At 42.9% G+C, this 19,166-nt stretch overlaps 1 protein-coding gene across 3 annotated transcripts in view; it reads right to left on the minus strand.

Annotated features, from left to right (window-relative positions):
• nek7 (NIMA-related kinase 7) overlaps positions 1-19,166 on the minus strand; it is a 65,872-nt gene that overhangs the window by 23,521 nt on the left and 23,185 nt on the right. For all 3 annotated transcript variants that reach the window (XM_005933790.3, XM_014337276.2, XM_042225524.1), the window contains exons 2-5: positions 15,091-15,178; positions 6,836-6,976; positions 6,118-6,180; positions 2,384-2,494 (exon numbers count right to left, since the gene is read on the minus strand). In XM_005933790.3, the coding sequence (XP_005933852.1) occupies positions 2,384-2,494; positions 6,118-6,180; positions 6,836-6,976; positions 15,091-15,150 (375 nt within the window). In that variant the 5' untranslated portion in view covers positions 15,151-15,178. The remainder of the gene's footprint in view (positions 1-2,383; positions 2,495-6,117; positions 6,181-6,835; positions 6,977-15,090; positions 15,179-19,166) is intronic.

A 19,166-nucleotide genomic window follows, 5' to 3' on the forward strand; every position in this document is an offset into this window, starting at 1 on the left:
AAAAAAATCACGGTTTTATTAACGCAGCGTTCCTACGGGAAAGTAACGGTAATCTAATTACCGTTTCTGCAATAGTAATCCCTTACTTTACTCGTTACTTAAAAAGTAATCAGATTACATGCCCATCTCTGGTGGCAACTACGACACTAGTTTGTGAAGTCCCTGTTTTGAGGCCTCAGTGTTCGATTGTTGGTGCTGCTGTGTTGACTTTTTAGACATGGAATAAAGAGCCTGGTGATTAACCGAGGCTCCAAACGTGGCGAGGACCGTTTTTTTTTTCCTTGTATGAGGCTATAAAAATGTGTTTCTGCCATATTTCTGTGTTGTAACCAGCAACCTGCTTCAGGAGCCTCCTGTGGTCACTCGAGGAACAGTTCACCGTGAACTTTTTGCCTTTTTCTGGCTTCACCTCATTTCTTGTTTTTTTGACGCTCTTTCTCTCGACTGCAAGTTAAACCACTTCGTACGTTACAGGCTGACAGGTTAGTCAACCACAACACACTGTTCAATGTCCCGCTATGTCAACTTAAAGTCACTGTGAACGCTGCTTGGCGTTAGCTTCCTTCCAGGTGACAATGAAAGTGACCTTCAGCCAGTGTTTCAGAAAACGCAGCTTTCTCCACAATTTTGAACCCTAATTTGAACTTTTTTCAATTTTCATGAATTGAAATTTGACTTGAATTGACTTGTAAATTTGATAATGAATTTTTCTTTGGTTTCCTGAACTCAGAACTAAAACCTCTTGACCCTGTACGCAGATTTTAATGTTAATGACATTAAAACTCATTAAAACATAACTCAAACACAACTTCTCCTAAACGTCTGATGCAGTATCCTGTTACAAACCGCACTCACTTGGCCTTTATGACCAATAATCATTGCTTGTTTTTTTAACCATGTCTATTTCACAGCTGTGGCAAACACCAACATGTGGTGCTGAGATAAAAGGAGGCTGTGGGAGGCCCGGTGCTAGCTAGTGTTTAGTTTCAGAAAGGAATGGATGATTCACATTGACTCAATGTCCAGCAAGTCCAAATCCTGTAACGACAGGAGACCACAGACTTCCTGGCTTCATTCCTTCTGTCAAATAAAACGTTTGCTAATCTTGTAATTATAACGCATAGTCAGCACTTATTTGCCTCTTTGCCGGTAATTCCTTCTGACACCAAACGATGCCATGTTTGACCGGCTATTATTGTGACCAGACTTCACACTGTGCGATCAGTTGTGTATCTCTGAAGTCATTCTCTGCACTGTAGCCTAACCCAGAGTACGAACACAACACTGAGAACATGTCTGCAGTGGATCTGCTCCTGCTGTGTGCATCTGTAGTCCACCTCAACACATCTACAGTCTGAAGGAGGCTGTAAAACTCTGAAAACGCTCAGTTTTTCATTTCTCAAAAATGTTTTAGTACGACTTTGCTAAGCTACGAAGCCGCAGCGCCTGATGGATTGTCGGAGCATTACGGCTACCGTAGTCAGGAGCCTCGCGGAGTCATCTGGGTCCTAAACTCCGTCTGGTTCAGGTCCCAAAGTCAAACGAACACTGCGGCATCACTGAGAGTTAAAAACTGTCTAAATTCTTTCATCTTTAATAAAATGATCAGCGTTGCTGCTTTACCAGGTGTATTAAGTTTAACATCCAGGCATCCATGAAAACAGAATTTATTAAATTTAACAGAGTTAGAAGTTAGCAGGAAGTTAGCTCGCTAGCTTCCACCTAAACATGATATAGCATGTTCTGACTGAGAGATTTCTGAAAAATCCAAACGTACAGCTCTGCTATCACTTCAAACATAAATGAAGACAGAAAACTAAACAGCAGTGACGTTTGTAGGGTTACTGAAGTTGGGCTAGCTGCTATATAATGATGTGCTATGGCTAGCGACGCAGCTATGTTAGCATAGCATAAACACAGTGAAGCTGGAGGATGAACGCTAACGCTTGTTTCGCTTAATGTGCTTTCTAATCTGGTGCGCCTTATGGGCCGAAAAATACAGTATTTTTTAATTTTATAAGAACACAAATAGTTATTGGAAGATATAACTAAACACAAATCAGTGTATATTTAAAAGTACAATATCCTATTACTGTACCTTTAAGGTGAAACCGCTCCTAATTATAAAAACCGCTGTGAAGAGTCGATGCTGTATTTGTGACTCAGGTCAAGTAAAGTCGTTTAAAACCAAAAAACTACAAAAAATCAGCGCTGGCACCATCACTCCCTCCTGACAAAATAAAACTACAGGATTTTTGCTGCATCTGAAGAACCACACTGCCTGTGTCCTTAACAGCTCCTGGGCTGAATGTTCAATATATTTCGCAAATCAGCTGTTCTTCCTGCTGTCTTAGACGTGCAGCTGCTGTAAAGACTTTCTTACCTTGATCATACGAGAGAGGTCTCCAGCATCTGCTAGCTCCAGTACTATGTTCAGCTCATTGTCCTCAATAAAAGACGCGTGGTATTTTATCACATTGGGATGGTTCAATTGCTGACAGGGGGAAAAGAAAAAGACAGACGTGTCATTCAGGAAGCATAAAAAGCAAAAATAAGACTTGCTGGTGACACTTGTCACATTAAGAACCGACATGGTCACATTCCTCAGGCGTCTTGCAAACTTATTACACCATTTATATAAAATGAGCCTGACCGTAACAAACACAGGTTTGTGTCATGAACTTTGACCACCAATTAAAACAAGACTGTTTAAACCGTACATGGGATTCATACATGTGGACCTAATGAGAAGCTTTAGTCCCCAAGTGTGACAAAGCTGGCTGACATGTCACAACAGCCCCCTGTCTCTGATGACAACAACTCATGTGTGAGACACACACACACACACACACACACACACACACACACACACACACACACACACACACACACACACACACGCCTGACAGGCTGACACGGCTGGCAGTCAGAAAAACAAGCATCCCAGCCTCTGCTGCAGCTGAGATTCCTTCCTGTTGGTTGGTCAATAAGGCAGGAACAGCATTCCTTGTAGTAAACAAAAAGTTTCAATCCATCCAGAGCAAGAAGAGGGAAAGGGGGGAGGGGGGAGGAGCAGTGAAGAGGAACGAGCAAATGACACAGTGACACAGACAAGCAAGGCGGATGATGGAGACAGGGCAAGGTGAAGAGCTAGGGAACGAGAACAAAGGTGAGGAAGGAAGAAAGAACAGGAGAGCGGTACGGTGAGCCGAGTTGGAGCAGAGGGGGAGGGAAAGGGAAGCGGCGGTGCTGTGCGAAGAGTCGCGGCGGTGATGCGAGCAGACGGAGTGGTGTGACACGCGTCCTCCGCTCTGCTTTCTGTGCTGTGATTAAAGAAATGTTCATGCTCTGGATGATGCTGAGAGGAGCACAGTACAGTACAGTACGCTATACTCTCCACTCCATCTCTGCATCCTTCCACATTCCCCTCTCTCATTTGTTCTCCCGTTCCCTTCCTCATGTCTCCATCTTTCCTTCTCCCTCCCTCGTCCTCTCTCGCCAGATGTATTTTTGGCTCGGAGTGGCAGTTCTGCACGGCTCCACGCTGTAGCACAGCCGAGGAGCGATGACAAGTTCTCCCTCCCCTCCTCGCCCCGCTCATCTCCCACAACTTCAACCCCAGGCGAAGGATACAGATATGTTCGCATGCAGATGTTTATGTAAATGATGGATGGGACCTTACTGCAATACAACAGCCATTCGTTGGGAAATATCGCATAGAGTCTCGCATGATTATGTAATTACACATGCTGGCTGAGACCCACCGGTGTGTGTAATTACTTAATCATGCACGACTCGATGTGAGATATTTGTTGAGCTGGTGATGTGCTCCAAAGAAGAACGAGACACTGACTAATGTAACGTGATGGCACAAAATTAAGCATGCTAGCAAATTAAGTAACAGCGTAATTATAAATGAAATTAGATGCCAACAGGAAAGCAGCTGGTAGGAATGGAAACGGTTCGTTTAGATGTGAATCGGCGTTTACTCGGCCTCTCCGGCAGAAAGGAATCGTTTGCGTTCCACTAACGTGTTTTCCACTTCACCGAATGTAAAAATCATCCACTTTAGCTTGTTAGACGAAGGATGGATTAAACGCACATAATGAAACACATTTAAAGTACATATTAATGTTTAAAGAATATATTATTGCTCGTACAGAGAACAAGATAAAACTGATTTTAAAGCTGTAGCTCGTTTTATTAACAAAACATGGACCCGGGCATATTGTTCAAATATGGCACCGTATAGCACAAGAGCTTCCGCTGCCTTTGCCTTATTGGATCACGACATGGTAGAGAATTAAACGTGAGGTTTGATAACATGTTCTCCACTGAACTGTCCACCAACAGTACAATCTGATAGATATCAAACAAAACACAGGAAAAAACCTGACGTCATAACAGCCTTTCACTGCTCATTAGGGAAGATAATTAATCAGAATACGACCCAAGACAGTAACCGTAAGTAAGAGGAATACGCCGTTCTTAGATTTCAAGAATGGTGAAATCATCAGAGCGGCAGAGCGCTGGCTCTTCCTACAACCAACATTCCCATCAGGAAAAATTTAGACAAAAGGACAGAAGGAGAAGTGAGATTCTCGAGTTGAAGTCATCATGCCACAGCAAGAAATAACAGATGAATGAGCAGACACAAACACAGACAGACAAACAAACAAACAGACATACTGTTGAAAGGTCTCAACAGAGTGTGTGTGTGTGTGTGTGTGTGTGTGTGTGTGTGTGTGTGTGTGTGTGTGTGTGTGTGTGTGTGTGTGTGTGTTCATGGGCGACTGTGCGTCACTCCAGTCGAACCATGCCAGTGTGCCTCTCATTATTCTGATTTGGCTCTGTCTCCTGTTGGCCTGTCTAGTGGAGGATAAGGGAGAAGGACTCTCTCTCTCACTCAGTCCTTTATTATCAGGCTGGCTGGGCAGCCGGGGCCAGGCACAGCTCCATGTTTACCAAGAATCAGCTCGTAGGATAAAAAGAAGGAAAGAAAATGGATGAATGAAACAAGGCAGTGAAGGAGAAAATGGAAAATCAAAAAAAGCAAAAGCAGCCGAGACAGGAGAAATAAATTCTATAGATTCAAAGACGATTAAAGGGAAGAAATGCAGAAATGTAGGCGTTGCATACAGGAAATGAGAGACACGGTCACTGGGGTCAGTGTAACGTTTGACTCTGTCCTAACCCCCTTTAGGAGGTCAGAACTACAAACAGGAAAACCCTGCTGTCTTCTGCCATCGACTCAACAGTCTGCTACTCAGATTACAGCCTGGTCTCGCCTGCATCAGAGTATCGTTGTCTTTGATTGGCCCAAAAAGCCCCGGGAGCTCCAATGAAGTCTGAGTGGCACAAACTAATTGGTTGTGTTTTGTGTTTCTGTCTAATGTGTACGTCTGAGCGTACATATGAGCCCAAACTGCCTGCAGTGCACACGCGTCCGTGAAGGAAAGCTACAGATAGGGCTGCCAGAACTGCACACACACACACACACAGTCAGATAACACAGGCAGGGCTCTGACACACATCTAGGATCTCTCAGACAGGAAAGACATCGGAGCTGTCGTTAGTTTGTTCATTAGTGCTTAAGAGCAGCCTGGCTGACACATGTTAAAGGTGGTTTAATAAGCACAAAAACTTCATTGCACAAAGAAAAAACAGTAAAGCTAAATTAAGCAAAGTGAGGAGACACATGAGAGACGCTGCTACATCTCCATGCTGATGCACTGTTGGCTGGTTTTAAACATTACAAAAAGATTGTTAAAAAACAACAACACAAAAAAACACAATAGTTTTGGCATTAAAAAGGAGCCGATGTGTGCCTGGGGGGATTTAACACTGCTGTACCTCTGCACACACACACACACACACACACACTCAAGGAGAAAGCAATACACACACACTTATTCACATTCTCACTCGTGTGCACAAATGCTCCAACACCCCACTGTATTTGTAACAATCCGAGGAAACGCACGCACACACAGCACGCAGATCCACGCCGTCTGGTGCAGATCAATTGTTTTCATGTGGTAGAAGGTCTCAGCTGAGGCACCTTAAGAGAACAGAGCGCAGCGCATGGCGCCGTCTCCCTCTTCTCTGGTTCTTTACCTTAAGGAGATCTATCTCTTTGATGCAATCTTGCCGAGCTTTGGCATCCATCAAGTTGAATATCTATCAAGAGATCAAAAGGGGAGAGAGAGAGAGGGTGAGAGAGGACAGAGAGGTGGTGTTATGACATATTCAAAAAAATGTAAGATGGAGAGATGTAGAAAACTAAGGGTGGAAAAAAAACACTAAACAGAGAACACGGTTACTGTTATCTAGAGGGTGGCGCTGGAGTGTCTACAGGTGTTTCATATCTGAGTAACAAGCCCGTATATCTGAGGGGTGTGTGTGTGTGTACATAACGTGTCCTCTTATCAATGTGTGCGAGTGTAGAAGGCAGTGAATACCACAGATACTGCCAGTGCAGATACACACAAGTGCAGAGTCACACTGTGAGTCAAACTGCACTTCACAGGCAAATACCTCACAAATGTGACTTTGTTGAATATGCTGACCGCTCTGGCGGCACTAACACATTCACAATTACATTCTCTTAAATTTCTCTACATAGTGACAAGTCGAACTCAGCGAGTGTGACCCAGCTGTGTTTGTCCAGAAACAGCAGCAGTATTTATATGTGAGCTTCTACTACTGTAAATGCTCCGTGTATGGCTGAGGTGAACTTCAAGGACCGAAACACCCGCTGGTGTGAATATATTAGCATTGACCTCGTGACAGATTTAACTCGGGCTAAATGTGTCGCTGCTTTTACGCTCCTCACCTGAATTTTCTTCAGGGCCATAGACGTGTTGTCCAGCAGATACCTCGCTCGGTACACCTCGCTGAACTGGCCGCGTCCAATCTTCTTCTCAATCTGGAAGTTAGCCAGTGAATTATGGCCCATATCTGGCTGCAATGGTTTCTGGAGGAAACAGGAAAAATACAACTAGTAACTATTCACGCATGATATCAGTCCATGAACACGTGCACACACACTCTCTCTTTCTCTGTGTAAGAGAAAAACAAATAAAAAAACAAAGTATTTGCAGGATTTTTGCTGTTGCCACTAGTTTGTCACTGAGGTGAAACCATCTGTGCATTACTGAAAGATAAAAAAGACGAGGGCTGGAGGATGTGGGTTAGACGCTGCCAAAGATGCTCATAAAGGTCTTCAAGGACGATTGTAGCTGCTAAACTGGTGGACCTAAATCTTCACCACCACGTCTGTATACATACAAGCAGAAAGGGGAGTGAGTGGGTCAGCGCTCAGAGCACAGAAACTTAGCTGGCTTCAAACACACCATTTATTTTCAGGATAAAACACAGTCAGAACCCCAAATACAAGCTAAAATCCCCGTATACAATAAAAATAGTGTTTGCAACCCGCTAAAAACCCTGCCGGCAGGAATGATTATATTTCCACTGTGTGACACGATCATTCAACTTTTTGAAGGTAGCAAAACGGTATCATGTCGTGCATGTCAAATGTAATGCTTTATTACTACAGTAACATGATATTGTATTAGACCGTGCACTTACACCTTGCAACATCCAGGGAGGCTAACACGCTGTTCTGTAGCAAAAACAGAGCAGAGCAAAGGTGAGTTGACTATTTTCCAATGAGGACGGGAAAATAGTCACGTAAATATAGGCTTCATATTATTTAATCCAAGTGTTTTTTCTGTTTGTGTGTTTGATCAAACAGCACCCGTGAAATCCTCTCCTTCATCTGTCGAGTCCCATCACTGACAGTCTGGCACTGGGCCACAGAACAAAGTACTCCACACCTCTCCTCACTGCGTGAGTGATTGTACCTACTGAGTCACTCACCTCCGCAATTAAAAACACTCAAAAATAAACCAGAATGAGCCCCTTGGATATAATGTGTGAATAATACACATAGCGTGCTGTGTGACCTTTCCAGCCTTTTGGTAAACTTGTAAAAGGCGTCAGCAGGAACAAACACAAGGTGACAGATATCAGAATGCTGCATGTCACCAGCGCTGCTGTGGGAGCAGCTCAGGGGGCGAGTGACCTAGGACCGAGGGGAGGGAAATAAAAAGGTGGAGAGGGTCAAAAATGAATCTGCTGGGTGCTAAAACACACAGGAAGGGTGTGTCATTACAGCTGTTCGCTCTACACAAAGTTACAGTGGGCACCCACTGAAAAACATACACGATGCAGCTGACCTGAGAGAGGCACGAGGTATCGTTAAAGTAAAAAACACTTAAAGCCAACGAATATATCAGAAAGAAATGACCTGAAATAATTTATTCAAAGGCCAAAAATCATTTCTGCAAAAAAACAAGTAAAATAAGAATAAAAAGGCATGAAATTCAGACAATGATGAGAAGCACAATATCAAACTGGATTGTTAACACTAGAATGGATGATTTATTTTGGGGGGGGCACAGATTCATGCGTTTCAATGTTTTTCCGCAGCTGACAGCCAAAGGAAGAGGCGCGAGCCAATCAAATGCCCTGCCCAATTAACACCGCTGAGGTGTGTGCATTTTTCAGCATGACACCGCCGTCATCCCGAGCTGTCAGGACTCACAGATGATGCACTCTTCCACAATCCACAACAAACCCTTCAACACAACCGTACGTCTAAAGGAGGGACTACGAGGAATCACTACGACAACACGGAAAACACTGACAGATGACTGAAAGATCTATATCCATACATTTTATGGAGAGTTAGTTAAATTAAACCTATACATACTCATTATTATCTCCAAGGTGTGTTGCGCTGAATATGCAACCATATTGGGAGATGATTTCGCATAATGTGACAGAAGCACTGATGCAAAGTTGCAGTGGGATGGACAGAGAGGGAGAGAGAGCAATAAGGGGAGGGAGAGAGAGCAAAGGATGGAGCTGGGAGGACAAGAGGGCATTGCTTTCATTCGCTGCGTGGTAGCTTGACAAATGTTAGCATGAGCCTCTAAAGCGCTGTGACAACCGCCTGCTGAGAGCACAGTCTTGCTAATGTGTCCTGGCATGCCAGCCTCGTAATCACACATTTACATATGCAATGACCTACATTTGCATGTCAGATCGCACACTGTCCAGCGTGATTAACAGTGGGCACCTCCCCGTGTGGAGTCGCCCTGGGTGGCAGCAGAGGCCATGCGAGGGCGGAAGAGAGGGCTGGAGGGAGGGCGGCTTTTCTGGCAGCCAAGGGGCCGGGCTGCCAGGCAGGATTATGTCAGCCAGTGCCCCCGACATTAGACACTTCATTAGAGCTAATCTGTTTAGCAGTGGGCAGTGTATGTAAACTTCACAGGCCATTTGCGGCACCTCTTCGCCCCCTGGCCTGGCCTTCAAAGGGCAGCCAGGCCACAGCTGACTGACAGGCCGTCTCATCTGCCGCACATGGGTGTCACACAATCAGGAGCTCCCAGCTGAAAGACAAGGCCACACACACACCTACAAAGGAAGTCACAGAGGAACGTCCCTGAGTGACGCAGAGGTCACGGTCTGGCCAAAAACGGGAGAGGAGGATTTTGGACGGATCTAAATCTGACTGTTCATGTGACGGACAAATATCATGACCTCAAACACAAACGTGGTTGTTAATCAGGGCTCGCATTTATATTTATGCGTTTGTGTGCAACATCTGCCAGAGAATGCCGAGACCGGTCGACTGAACCGAGCCCCGACCGCGCCTGAGCACGGTCCATTTTTGTTTTTCTAATGCAAATGATGCAACTGCTAAGCTAATATAAGTACCACATTAAAAAAAAAAACCTGTCCCCATTATTCTTTTTACACATATTAGTTCACGTTGAAAAGAAATCATTTTAAAAAGCAGTAACGATCAGGTTACGTGTTTATGAAATTTCACCCGTTTACCTGAAACGTCGAGGCGGGTTTACACTGGAAGTGGGAAATGAATTTATCTCCATCCCTCTCTTACTGTTAACACTCAATCTAAAAAACTGACCAATATTATGTCAATGAAACATTGGTATGTGACCGGAGCTGCAATAATACTGTAAAGTTGTACAAATAAAAACCTCACTACACAACGTGGCAGCAACGGCTCAGGCCCAGGCATGTCTGAGAGCAAAAGCCTCCGGTGACAATTTAGTGCTTAGAAAGAAAACTCCTTCAACTGCCTCCTGAAAAGCAGAGCACTTTGCAAAACATGCAAGAAAATTGTTCTTGCTCAACATGGAAACGACAAACTTGTTTAGCCGCTTTGGGCCAACACACCATCGAGTAAACTAAAGAAATGATAAAGTGTTGAAAAGTTACATTTCTATGTCAAATTTCCAGGTAAAACTACTTTTGTTTACACTTGACTTATTGTGTCGCTGGATATAATGCTGTCTTAGGACTACTGTACTGTAATTTCCATGCTGGCACTCTTTGAATTAGGAAGTGTGTCATGGATTTACATGCACTTATAAATGCTGCTGCTTGCAAGCTGCAAGCATTAATAAAATTTTCAGCATTTTCCTTCCATGTGGTCAAAAATACGATTATTACAATTTAATGTTGAACCCATATGACCCACCTCTGACAGTCGACCAGAAAATGTGTTGATGGTAATGCAACCACTTTATCCTGCTGTTGTTTATACACACACGGTACATCCTGAATTTAAATGTTTGTATCGCAATCACAATCCAAATTGTGCTTTTCCAGCTTGGACCCACATGAAGAGCAAAAAAGAAATAAAACACTGAAATATCATTATCCCAAAATGTTTTTGCATGTGGAGGCCGTGTCGTCTTACCCATACCCAGAACTATATCAATAATAGTTCACGTATCAATAATCCAACACATGCCATCTCATTCAAAATATATACTTACAGGTTTCTCTCCTATATATGTTTTGTATCATGAAGTGTAGCAGTCACACTGACAGCCTGGCTATCTGTTGAAGTTGTGATTCAGTAGCTTCCGCTCTTATTTATAAAAATTCTGATGAAATAAATTAAAAATGGCTGTGATGCAACTGCCTCTTTCCATCTGCAGTCACCGCTCTCGATCAATGTCTGACCCACACACTCTGTGAAAGGTTGCAGGTCACGAGTCTGCAGTGAAAGTAAAGGTGGGAATCCTTTTTTCGACAGTTATGTTGAAGAGAAGACCAAATAGCTGGGCGTCGTGGAAGACGATGCATTTGGCTCTACGGCTTGTGGTCGCCTCCTCAACCACTGAGGTAAAGCAGCACCCATTACTGCAATTTTAAACACTTTGCAATATGTTTAATATTAACAAATAGATACAATGTTATCTTTTTGTCCCCAACATCTTTTTAAATTAATAAAACTTCTAAGTCTGTTACTGTTTTATTTTTATTGGTGCAAAATGGGCTCATATGAGTAACACAGTTTGTTTTGGGTAGTCTGTGTCGGGGTTGTGGTGACGGACGACAATGTCAGGGATGGCAACAGCTGGGCGATCACGGCAATTTTGATCCCATTTCCCCAGTGATGCACTGAAAAAATTGTGTCATTATGCTGAGATTCATTATTAATTAAATGTGCAAAGCCATAGCTTGATGTTTTACTCCACATACAACAAACACCTGTAACAGCGACACATGTGGACACACACGGGCGCGCACAGAGGCTCGCGGCTGGACTACATTTGTGCGTCACGCGGCTACACCGATCGCTCACAGTCATCATCAGATGAGAGGAAACAGAAAGAGGATATTTCTCACTTTAGGATGGATGTTAAAAATAAAAACAGAGCATAATGTCACCACATTTGGGAAAAGGCTCTTTTATCACGTCTCCCACCCGGTGCTTCAGTCGATGACGAGCGAAGGGGAAGGTGTGCACAGGAGAGACGGGTGAGGTGCTTTACAAAGAAGAAAATTAACTCGTCAAAATAGAACAACTTCAGATCCAAGTACAAACTTAAAGGACTGGTAAATGTTTTTACATTTTTACTTAGTGCTACTGCACATCATCATCATCATCTGGGTCCACAGTGACTACAATGTAACCACAGACAGCAGTGTAATCATAAATAGGCTATTTTTGCAATTAGTTCATAATATTACTGCAGCAGGTATCAATAAAAAAGCAGCCTGACTTTGAATGTCTCGCTATTGTTGTTATTTAAATAACTGAAACTAAGTTTTGAGCTCTTCTAAATTTTGGCCCAAAGATTTTTAACTGTAAATGTTTCCAAATATTGATTTTAGTGTCCCCAATTACTGATAATCAGCAACATCAGTGTTGTTGTCTAAAAAATAAAATAAAATAAAACATACTGGTCAACTCTCACAGCACGCTCACATCATTCACATTATTCCAGCTTGAGGACAAGCTGCAGGACATGAAGATAAAGTGGCAGCTGCGCAAAGCATTATGGGTAACGCCGGTGAGGGACAGAATGTCTCGGGTATAAAGGTGACACACAGCCACCACGAGCTAGCAGGGGGACTGCAAAGGAGAGAGGAAAGTAGAGCGAGAGACAGACGGGGAGCAGACAGACAGCTCATTGGAGGAGGTGTGATATGGGCTGCCCGATAATGACACCGTTGCCAAACACAACTGACAAGACACATGGAGAGTGGAAGAGGGAACGGGAAGACGGGATAAAGATAGGGTGGGGGGCAGTGGGGGACAAGCAGCAGAGAAGAGAGGGCCGACGTGACAGCCCAGCAGTGCCGACGGCTGCCACAGAAAGGCCAGCGGCAGCAGAGAGGTGATGTCTCACATGGAGAGAGACTGAGAGGCACGCAGACGCCGGGAAAGAGAAACTCGGGGCACAGACGTACGAGGAAGGCTAAAGTTGAAAGCTCGTCACTCTGCTCTGGCATGCTATCCTGCAGTGAACAGCTTTTTAGACAGCAGAGGTTTTCAAAAATAGACTCCAGAGTTAATAATCAGTGGGTGCACGTCTCTTTGTTGTGGATGTGGAGACTTAACAGTAACACCAGAAAAATCAAAGGCAAAAAAGGAAGAAAAAGACAATGACCTGCGACACGGACACCAGTGAAAAAGTAGAAGACCAGTTCACAATTATAAAACCAAAACTCTTCATCTTGTTAACATAATATAAAAATAAAAAGTGCATATATTAAAATAACTAAGTTATCAGCTAAGCTCTCCAGATGTTTAATCCAAGACTCCATGAATACACTTTCTTTCTCACCACTGTCCAGATGTTGGCTGTGATGCAGAGCTTTGTCATCAGTAATGTCAGTTTAATCTCAAAACAGGATAAACAGGAAGAAATACCGTCTCGAGAGATCTCGACCAAAATACTATCAGACTGTGCTGAGGACAACGTCATTTTCACACGAAAACAGTGTTTACAAAATATGTGGAATTAGCTCGGCTGTAGTCCAAAACAGACAGAGACGGATATACGATAAGACAGCCAGGAACACAAGAAGAGACAGACACGGCAACTAGCAGCCCTGCGGTGAGGGGGGGGGAGCGACTCCCACTCTCACCAGTCACCAGCCCCCTTGAGAAGGCACCATGCAATATTCATCCTCAGCCAGTCAGCCAGCGAGCCAGGCAGGCAGTCAAACCGGCAGGATTCACCCCAAAGGTGCTTCTTCTTCTCCTTCCACACCACCTTGTCTCAGCGCTTACAGACAGATCTGTGTCTGTCAAACTCTGCAGTGACGATCAAACTCCGGGGGGATGGTGGTGGAGGGTGGAGGGGTCCCCACTAACCCTCCCACTCACTCAAGAGCAAATGCACCATTAAAAATGCACATCTTACCAGCTCATCTCGTTTAACTAATGCATATGCATCATACCTCCGGGACCAAGAGAAATTATATTGCAAGTGATACAGAATATCCTTCATCACATATACAATTCAGATTTCTCCAGGAAGAGGCTGGTAGGGTTTTTTTCTCCCTTTGCTGCAGAGTAGACTGAACCTTAGGAAAACTGTGAAACGGATACAGGACTTGTTGAAAGACACCCATCTGGATGCTGGTTAGACAGTCATCTGCATAATCTGACTCCATCTTCCGCTGAATGTGGAATCGGTTCAAACATGTTCTGTGAGACTGAAAAAATGATGCAATATGGAAAGTTCACCGTGCTCCCGAGTACCTAAGCGAAAGAGGTGAGCCTAGAATTAACACTGATGTAAACTGCTGGAAATAGATGGAACAACACAGAGCGAGAGAGAAAGAGATCATTAAGACTGAACAACAACACGTAACGAACTGCTGGGAGATCAGCTGGAGATCTACTGTATGTGTGCGTGTGCGTGGGGGGACGGTTGCCTAAGTCAAATTAATTATTAGCGCTTTTATCTGACTTTCTTCTGTGTGCAACCCAATTATCCTTAATTTTGCAATTACAAATCTCAGAATAATCAAGCCCCTTGGCAGTTCCAGTGTTAATGTTGCCGTGCCCTTGCATACGCATTGAAAAAATAAATAGATAAAAAAATGAAACAAAAACAACAACGAGTACGGAGCCTATTTTTAGTGCTCCTTTCTCAAAAAGATTCCACGTTTACTCAGGGGCATATGGATGATCTTCTTTGTTTAAAGTCTATTCAATACTTATGGAGGCAAAAACATCCTTCTGTAGAGAAATCAATGCGCCTGAAGTTGGAAGACGATATTAAAATCCAACAGCGGCCTGATCTGCACAGAGCAAACTTGAGTTGTATCGAACCGAAAGAGGCTTGCAAGGAGGCCGGGCTCCGGCAGCCTCCAGATCTCTGATCAATGGCAACAACTCAACATTCATCCACTGTCTGTCTTACACAGGCTACAGAGGTCTGAATGAAGATCAGGCTGAAAGATACATCTTGATTGATGCAGAGAGAAGAGATGAGCATGAAATATTTACAGTTTAAAACAGGAATTAGGAGGAATACAACAGATGAAGGAATTTCCCATCATTCTTCAATCTATAATCAAACTAAACGGCATTGAACACATCTGTTAAATAAAGGCTAAGACAGGTGCTGACCACAGGATGCCGAGGCTGAGTAATTCCATTTTTATCTTAGTCTGCATCCTACTTCAGATCCTAAGTCCTTCTGACTGGTGTTGCAGTGTGCATCTGTGTGGGGTTACCTGGGGTTGAAACTCTGGCACAGCTGCTTGCTGTCCTTGTGGCTGCATGTCCATATCCATGGTGTTAGGAGCTTGATCCCGTACACCTCTGCGAATCACACAAACAAAACAGGACTCACGGTTAGACAATGCAACGCTGATCATCAGGTAAAACAAAAGTAGATCATTTCCCTTCAACAGTACGATTAAATTGTATTCAAATGTGGAGCAATGTTCGTTCTGCAGCATCAAACTAAGGAGTGACGGTTGCCCCGGTGTTGAGTTTCAGCAGCTGAAACCTAGGTCACGTCTTTGGATATGATACTCTTTGTCTGGGTCCCTCTCGAGTTGCGCCGTGGCCGAGCTTCGGCAGAGATAAAGCTGCTTGGCATTCTCCCAAGGAACCTTTCCTGGGAATTGCAGGTTACACCAGTTACTGGTTTAAGCAATTCCACTTTATTTTTTCTTTTCCGAGAAAATATAAGTCACCTCAGGGTGAGGAGGTGCAGTATGTATATATGCCATGTTTTTCTTTAATTGCACGTCCTGGCATGTGGCTTAGAAGGAAGCTACTTGCCTGAGCAGCACAACAAGTTGCTTGCCTCATCGTCACAGACAATGCAATAATAGAAAAAAATCACCTGAATGAATAATTTACAGCTTTAAAAATTACGATGCACAATTATATTCACACTTGAAATTAGCTTATGATTCCAGTCTACACTCACCGTTTCAAAATTAACACAGAATTACTTGTGATTTACACGAGATACCCGCCTGTTTAACACAAACCGTGTGCCATCCACGAGGCAACACATGAGGTGAGATATTTGTATGTTTTCAGCATCACAAAAACGTAGCCAAGGACAAGCGTGCACACACACGTGCACACACACGTGCACACATGCCGACTGCTCGTTGATAGGAAGAAAATGACTAATGATTGGGAACCGAGGATAAAAGAAATACCAGGAATTACAACTCAACCATGGTTTTGTCTTCTTAGGGACTTATTCACAGGAATAGCACTCAAGCAGACACGCACACACACACACACACACACACACACACACACACACACACACACACACACATTAAATCAGCTGTCACAGCCTGCAGGGAAAGAAAGCACACTTCACAGTGGGCCATTTGCATGTTTTTCCTCCAAAGCCGGTTTGCAGATCTGTTGGTGTGTCACTCGTGTATTGGTCACAGTCTCTTGTCTCTGTTGCATTGAGCCTCCCTGGGCCAATTAAAATGTGCCGGTGTAATGTAGATGAGAATAACACTGAAAAGCAGTCTCTGTGTGTATATCAATCAATCATCTGATCAATAGAGCAATTATATAGCTATCTAACCATATAACTGATTAATAGGTTGACACACAGATTCTTTGGGCAGTTTAATATTTTTATGATGTGTGTCTATGCACTAGAGCTGGGCGATATGAGATTTTTTCATATCACGAAGATGGCACGATACCACTTTTTTATGTCCGATACCGATACCGATATCATAAATTTGGATATCTGCCGATACCGATATGAATCCGATATAGTGTTTTTTAATCAACAAAACTGTTTTTTAAAATATCTTGCTGCATTTTGCAAGTCTGCAAGTTCATACTCAAGTTTAAAACAACAACTACACTAAAGCTATTCTGTTATACCTGTATACAAAAAAAATATTTCATAGTTCAGCAATACTGATCAATCTAATAAACTTAGACCTACACCATCCTCCCTATTCTGGTATTTTAAAGAGTACTTAGCGTAAATATTAAGCAACCTAACTAATAGGGTTCCAACTCCCAGCAACAACAAAAATAAATAAATAAAAAATAGGGAACCACCCCTCACGCTCCACCTCATGATGCTTAATCGACGTAATCAACCTTAATTTGATGCAGTGTGAAAAAAAATGCACAGAAATCAATTATTTTTCAAGAAATATTAAATAGATTCAACATCTTTCTTCAACAAAATTGCAGACTGCACAGATGGTACCTTCCCAAAGGAAAAAGTACTATAGCTTACTAGGGTATATTAGACTTAATAGTTACTATATACAGTAATTGACTTCTATTCATTTTACATCAAATTAAAACTTTGGGTGTCAGATAATTATTTATTAAAAGCTAGACATTTTAAATGAGAATAAGAAAGAAAAGTATGTCTTTGTGCCCCCTTTTCCCTGTTAATGCCCTATCGGCCCCCCTGGCTAAACTTTGCTAGATCCGCCCCTGCACAGTTACCAGCCGTCAGCTACGTAGAAAAAGATCCTGGTGTAGAAAGTAATATTAAATAAATTCTAACAACAGCTTATCAAGCTTAAACGTGCTGCTGTTGTTCAGCCGCTGGTTTGCTCTTTCTGGTGCGAAGTGGGCCAAAAACAAAGACGGACTCGCGACAGAAAAGCTGATCAGCTGATCATTTAAGCAGTTTCACGATTGAAGTACCAGCCGGAGAGCGAGAGGCAGTCGCTCGTTAAGCTTAGCGTGGGAATGCTTTACAAACATTCAGAGATGGACTTACACGCTTGCTTTACTTCTCTCGGGGATAACTTTGTCGGAGATGAAATGCTAGCGGAGATGAAATGCCAGGTTGCTAGCGAAGCTCCACATGCTATCCAGACCACCGACAGGTCCCGCATGCCACAGCTGCTCTATCACGTGATGCACACTGCTCCAACTGCTAACGTTCTGAGGTGAGTTACGGCGTGTTGCAAGTTTTGTGAGGTGCTTTCGTGATATTTAATGGATCGGATTACATTTTTTATTTTTCTCCGATATCCGATCCAGTCATTTAGGTCAGTATCGGACCGATACCGATACGTAATATCGGATCGGTCCATCTCTATATCACGATATGTTTTTTTCATTTCAGGCGATAACGATATCTATCACGATATAAGCCAAATAACTATATTTGTAAGATTTAAATGTGCCGTTGCTCACAAGTAAAATGTGAAATAATCAGCAGCTTGTTTTTATTTAAATATTTATTTCCCATAATAAGTTCAACAGGGTAGATGTACTTAAGGAACATGAGACTTTTTCAGATAAATAAAGGCAAATATTGCAAACTACACAAAAGGCAGCCGCTAAAGCGTTTAAGTTTCAAAATAGAACAAACGAAACAGACTAAATTGTCAATTCCACTTAGAAACAAAATATTAATTCTAAAAATAAATCTTAGTTTGTTTTACAGAAGAACAGACAAAACTGACTAACTTTTGTCAATATCAAATAAACTGAGAACTAAAAGGAAATTCTCAATCTCTCCTTGTTGTATAGCTTAGCTTTTCAAACAGTTTTAACAGTTACTTTAGTCTGACAAAAGCCGAATGACGAATTAGCGCTTCCAGTCAGAGACTGAGGCTACGTCCACACGTACACGGGTATTTTTGAAAACGGAGATTTTCCGTTTTCGTTTTAAAAAATAATCCCGTCCACACATAAAGGCAGAAATGAGGAAACTGCTATGATGAAAAGCCGAATCCTCCTGACCTATGGCTCTTCCGTTCGACAATCTCTCCGGCGTTGGAACCATCATCTGTTTTCTCTTCGGTCACGCTCGGTTGATTTTTCTAGTCGGCACACTCATTTCCTCCATTACCCGCTGGCTGCTTCCCAAACAAACACACGTGCGGCTTGGCACTTGTGCTGTACGTAACAAGCTCACGCGACGTGACGCTGCGGCTGTGATTGGTTCGGCTCTGCGCTACTTAATTTGGATTGGCTGACCTTTTTTTTTTTTTTTTTAGGACAAGAGCGGCGAGGTCTATCGCGATAGCTTAATTTCTCTATCGAGTAAAAGTTATATCGCGATACATATCGTTATCGTTCTATCGCCCAGCTCTACTATGCACTTTGAGCAAACACATCATTTGCAATTATTGCTGTGCTAAAATCACAGATTAGCTTTTTCTTGATGTTCGTGTAAGTTTGGAAGATCGCAAAATTATTTACTCAACCCCGTTTCCAATGGATTTACATCGGCTATGCTGGCAATATGATTCTCTTCACTTATGTAATGGATCATTTATTAATAAGGTTGACATTTTTAAATGCAGAACAGCGTTAAACGCTAAATGAT

The sequence above is a fragment of the Haplochromis burtoni genome, unplaced genomic scaffold (genome assembly GCF_018398535.1).
Source record: "Haplochromis burtoni strain Fernald_Lab_line unplaced genomic scaffold, NCSU_Asbu1 Contig_173, whole genome shotgun sequence".
In the NCBI taxonomy this organism is placed as follows: domain Eukaryota; kingdom Metazoa; phylum Chordata; class Actinopteri; order Cichliformes; family Cichlidae; genus Haplochromis; species Haplochromis burtoni.